At 30.1% G+C, this 5,681-nt stretch overlaps 1 protein-coding gene across 7 annotated transcripts in view; it reads left to right on the top strand.

Annotated features, from left to right (window-relative positions):
* Window positions 1–5,681, top strand: part of LOC106684320 (solute carrier family 35 member F3) — a 60,832-nt gene that overhangs the window by 16,082 nt on the left and 39,069 nt on the right. For all 7 annotated transcript variants that reach the window (XM_067051017.1, XM_067051018.1, XM_067051016.1 and 4 more), the window contains 4 exons: window positions 629–797; window positions 2,408–2,586; window positions 2,788–2,916; window positions 4,243–4,432. In XM_067051017.1, the coding sequence (XP_066907118.1) occupies window positions 629–797; window positions 2,408–2,586; window positions 2,788–2,916; window positions 4,243–4,432 (667 nt within the window). The remainder of the gene's footprint in view (window positions 1–628; window positions 798–2,407; window positions 2,587–2,787; window positions 2,917–4,242; window positions 4,433–5,681) is intronic.

Raw genomic sequence — 5,681 nt, 5'->3', positions numbered from 1 at the left:
ATATATGTATATATATACATATATATATGTTCTGAGTATACCTAATTTTTTTCATACTGGAGAATTTCTAACTTTTTGTAAACCACCTTTCAAAATTATCCTTCTTTGTGAGAATGGCCATTATATCAAATTAGTTAGTATAAAAAGTGTTTATTATATTAGTAGTTTTTTAGTAAAAAAGAGATTAATTAGTATAAAAAAATATTTAGCAAATTTTCTTTTAGTATTCTTATTCTCCTTAAATTTACAATATTAGAGCTTTTTTTAATGTATAAAAAATCTGTTTTAACATGGATTTATAATTTTAGATTTCTTTTTTTTTTTTTCTAAAAAAGAAGATGGCCTCGTGACCATATTGTATAAATGTTTTTAGAGTGCTACCAGTGGGTAGTTTCTCTACATGCTTTATCATACCTTTATGATCTTACTTCAAATTTATTTGTTGTATTTTATATACAGTTGTAAATGTCAATAAATAAATAAAATGAAAAAGATTCCTTTTTAAAAACTTTTTTAATATTAGTCATGTTTCACCTAATTGTTTCTCTATAACTTCTGGTTACTAACAATAAAGGATATTTTTATTTTTTCGGTTCTCTGGTGGTTGGTTCTATGGATGCGCCTGTAGTCGGTAACGTATAATGCTCCTTTTTTCACGACTTGGTTTATTACAAATTGGCTGGTTTTATTCTTTCCAATTTATTTCATTTTCCAAAGTATTATTTCAAAATGTAAACAAACATCTGACCTGTTTACTGAGAGCATACAGAACTTCAGGGACAAAGGATTTTCTTTCGGTAAGTGTTTTAATATCAGCGTACAGTATAATTTTATTTATTATTTTGTTTAATAACTTGATTTAATATATTAAATAAATCAAATTGTATCCTTGTATAGTCTCAACACTTTTTATTACACCAATAGTCCAACGCATTCAGCCATTTCGGTCATCCTGAAGGGCAATCTTCAATATAAATTCTCACCTCACATCAAAATTTTAAAAATTGTTTTGCAGGCTGTTCTGCCCAGGTCATTAATTATAAGTCTAACACACCCTATTTTTTTTTAAATCATAAATTTTTAAAACTTATAGGGTGTGTTTGACTTATAATTAATGACCTGGGCAGAATAGCCTGCAAAACATTTTTTAAATTTTAATATGAGGTCCTCTGGGGCTCCACCAAACCATCAAATTCTTCCCGCATCCAATCGTTACAATCCAAAATCCTACGTAAAATCCTTGATGCTCCTTATTACGTCACAAATAAACTCATTCACAAAGACCTTAACATCCCATTCGTTGCAGATTTGACCCAAAACAGATATGCGTCTTTTCATTCTAAACTCCTTAACCATCCTAACCCATTAATTCTTAATCTTTCAACCTTAACAATCCCTGATAATCCTCCGAGGCGTCTGAAAAGAAGATGGCCACGGGACCTTCTAATTTAAATTAATGTTTGAAGTACCACCAATGGGTGGTTCCTTCCCAAGATTTTCAAGTGTATATGAAACATACTACATATTGTATTATTTTGTACAGTTGTAAATTACATTAAATAAATAATTTTTAAAAAAATGTGAGGTGAGAATTTATATTGAAGATTGTCCTTGAGGATGGCCAAAACGTTGGACTATTGATGTAATAAAAAGTGTTGAGACTAAACAAGGATACAATTTGATTTATTTAATAAATAATTACCAGTCTCAAGAAATTGAAAAAATTATATTTAAATTAATTTAATATGTTTTGTTTTGATTGTTTCATTTGTAATGTAGGAATATATAAATTGAATTACTGTTTTAAAGTAATCTTTATTATAACAGTTAGATGGTCTGGATGCAAAAAAAAAAAAAACTCAGTAATTAAACTATTTAATGTGAGCCGTTTCACCCTACTTTGCAGGGCTTCATCAGGGATAAAAAAGATACAAACAATTAAAATAATGTAACAAAGTAATAGAATAGATAACATGAAATAAAAGTAAACTAAGATATGGTGGTTATACATTAATTAAAATATATGAAAAATTAAAGAAAATTTCTTGCATTTTCTCATATAAATTATATTATATGCTTTTTGCATTTTTTAATAGAAATTGTCACATATTTTAAATCATATTTAGCCACGCCTTAGTTTAATTTTATTTCATCTTATCTATTCTCTTATTTTATTATATTATTTTAATTGTTCATATCTTTTTTGTCTCTGAAGAAGACTTGCAAAGTTGAGCGGAATGTTGGCTCACATTAAATAGTTAAATTACTATTTATTTTTTTTTTTTTTTACTGCACCCTGACCATCTGACTTTTATAATTTACACAAATTAAATCAATGATCTTCCAATAATCTTTATTATGTTTAAGTTACTTTTGATTAAATTGGATAATAAATTTGATTTTGTAGGTCGTTTCATGCTTCGTTGTGGTCTGTTTTGTACTCTATGGATTTTTACAAAATACGTGTATATAAATTCTCTTCGAATTTTATTCGCGACAGATGTGATGGCCTTATTTGCAACTAATGTAGCATTTGTTTATCTTCTTTCTTGGGTCATACTGCACAAACAGTTTGTCGGGGTCAGGGTAGGTATTATCTTTATCTAGATTTTGATATTTACCTTTAACAGTAAAAATAATACGCCAGTCATGTGTCGTATTATTTTTACTGTTAAAGGTAAATATCAAAATCTAGATAAAGATCAAGTATTGCTAATACTTGATCTTTATCTAGATTTTGATGTTTCATTCATATAAACTATATAATTTTATATAAATTTTCAATAGATAGTTGCTGTGATCTTATGTGATACTGGTATTGCGCTTCTTGCATATATGGATGGTATAAACACAAGTCCAACTCTTAATGGTGTAATTTTGTCAACATTATCAGCTTTCGGGTCAGCTGTTTATAAGGTAAACCATATCTGCACAATTATTATTATAAGTTATTTTAGTCAAGGAATCATTGTGCTAATACTAAGATTGTTAGTATCGAACTAAAACATTTAGCAGAGCTTTATTATACAAATTCTTACAAGAATAAATCACATCTTAAATATATACCCTTACTCGTTTTATTATTATAAACTTAATGTTGCACTATCACATCATCTTTAGAGCCTGAAATACCTATCAGCTCGCTTTTTTGTATCGAAAAAAGGTTCATATTAAAATACCTTCAATTTTATTAATAAATACTTTTTTCTCTCTCGCAGCCCAATATAAGTTTATTTTGCCTTGAGTTGGTTTGCATCTGGTTGAATATTTTTTAGGCCAATACACATTAAAATATGGTCTCCATACATGTTACCCATGTTGCATAGAGGACATGTCAGTGAGTCTTTGATACCTATCTCTCCTACTTCTTACCTAACCCTTGGATTTTGTGTTTGGCGCTTGTCTCATCCATATAATGAGAACTTATAATAGATTTCACTGTTCCTTAAGAAAGTGGTCAAACAGGCTGGCTTGTTAACTAGTCAGCTAGTTCATTGCCATGTATACCAACATGGAATGGTATTCACTGCGGAGCAATAGTTCTTCCCCTTTTCCTCATAATAGCAGCCATGTTTCTACACTTTTCTTCAAAGTGGATGACTCTGCAATACCAGCTGTTGATAATTTATGTATTGTGGCTAGGGAATGGCTGAAGATTACGGTGTTGTCATCTGTCAATTGTGACTTCCGTCGCATGGTAAATAGCTTGCATTTCTCAACAGGAACCGTTACTCTATAGAGTAAAGCTCTTATATTGTGTTTAGTGATGCAGCCCTAAGCTCAGGTTCAGGGCAATCCTTCTTGATCAGACCACATGCCAATGTTAGTCGCCCACAGACTTCAGCATTTTCGTGCTTTAGTATGTAGGAGATGCTTACATTCTGCCTCGGTTGTTTGGTCTATCTAGTGGAGCATTTCCACTATTTTTAATAGAAAAGTGCGATAAAACTTTAGTTTTTCACTTTCTCTATGATAAGTCAACCAGTGATCCTCTCGTCGCATAAGCTTTTCAAATAGATAAGAGCAGATTTCTCTCTCCTATCCTGTTGTAGTGACTCAAAACCTGCTAATGAATACTAAAAATTAGCTTAGTATAAATCATGTAACACAATTTCAAAAATTGTAATTATATAATTATTTGGGGTATAACAATAAGATATAAGATAATTAGGTATAATTTTACCTCCACAATTTATGAAAATATCCTACACATTATAGTAATAAAATTATTGAAATCTGTAGGTCCTGTTTAAACGAGTTTTTGGAGAAGCCAGTTTTGGACAGATTGGGTTGTTTTTTTCATTAATCGGCCTCATGAACGCTGCATTTTTCTGGCCAATTTCACTGGCTCTGTACTTCACCGGAACAGAAGTCCTCATTTGGGAACACATGCCTTGGATTCCTCTCCTCATAGCCAGTGTCTTATCTCTGGGTAACTATTTTTTAAAAACTATATGTACATTATATTATCAATAGCTATAAACTAATTAATTAATTTCAGTTATATTTAGTACTTATTGAGGGTTCAAATGTCTCTCTTAATGCAATATTAACATATCTAAAAAAAAAAAGTGTATTGTCAAGTAAGTTATTATTTAAGGAGTTAGCATGGTAAATGAAGAATACATCATTAGAAACATACTAGTATTCGTGTAATTGGATAACAAGAAAAAATGAGTTTCAAGAGAGAGAAAAACTTTATTTTATAAAGTTGCGCTGCCCCACTGTACTGGGTTGCTAAATAAATAGCATACTTAAATCAACTCACACAATTTTTTTTTTTAATTCTTACAATGTATAATGCATGGTAGAGTAAATTTATAATATATAATAGTAATATATGATTTTTTAAAATAATTTTTGTTCTTTTATTTTTTTCTTTCCATGTATATATTGTAATATGCTCTTTTTGAGTAAATAGTATATTTTGATATATAAAGGGTTTTTGATATGTTTTATTTTGTGTATCATTTTAATATTGTTCATTTGTTTTTTTTATCCAAAAAGCAAGCTAACCAATTTTCATTGTCCATAATAAATTCATGATTCAAAACAAAACCAAGATGGCGGTACGTATCCTTCAAAAAGTCCGTTGAATCAAGGTCATGTTGAGCAGATTCAAATATCATAAAAACTATTTTAACTCTTCCCATCATAATTGAAAATACAGTAAATTTAAGAAAAAACAGAAGTCAAGAAATAGTGCTAAAGAATAATATTCAGAAAGTAAATCATTTGCAAAAATCCCTAACTGTTGTGCGACAATCGATGTTTACATGCAACATCGGGACAGGTTTTGGTTTTTGGCAAGCATTCTTTGTTTGGGCGCGATTGGGAAATGATGTTTCCAGGATGGGGGTAGGTCCTCATCAATTTCTGTCCAGCAAGGGTGGACATCTTGAAAAAGGAAGACAACCAACAGTCGCCCAAGAAGAAAAAGGGACTCTTAGTTTGGATTGCCTGGTGAAAGGACGTCCTTCGGCTGGAAGCGGGAAAGATTGGAAGCCATTGTTGTGAGAGAGACATAGTTTTTTGGAAGGACTGGAAACCATTTTTGACGGTAGGACATAGCATTATAGAAAAGAAGATACCAAGAACCATCAAAAGAAGATTGTGAAATTGGTTAGTTTTGTTATACCTAAATTTAAATATATCTGTAAAATAGATATTAATTTAATTAA

This window comes from Halyomorpha halys, unplaced genomic scaffold, assembly GCF_000696795.3.
Source record: "Halyomorpha halys isolate HHAL.00 unplaced genomic scaffold, Hhal_1.1 Scaffold570.1, whole genome shotgun sequence".
Lineage (NCBI taxonomy): Eukaryota > Metazoa > Arthropoda > Insecta > Hemiptera > Pentatomidae > Halyomorpha > Halyomorpha halys.
This window is presented reverse-complemented; position numbering and strand designations above follow the sequence as displayed.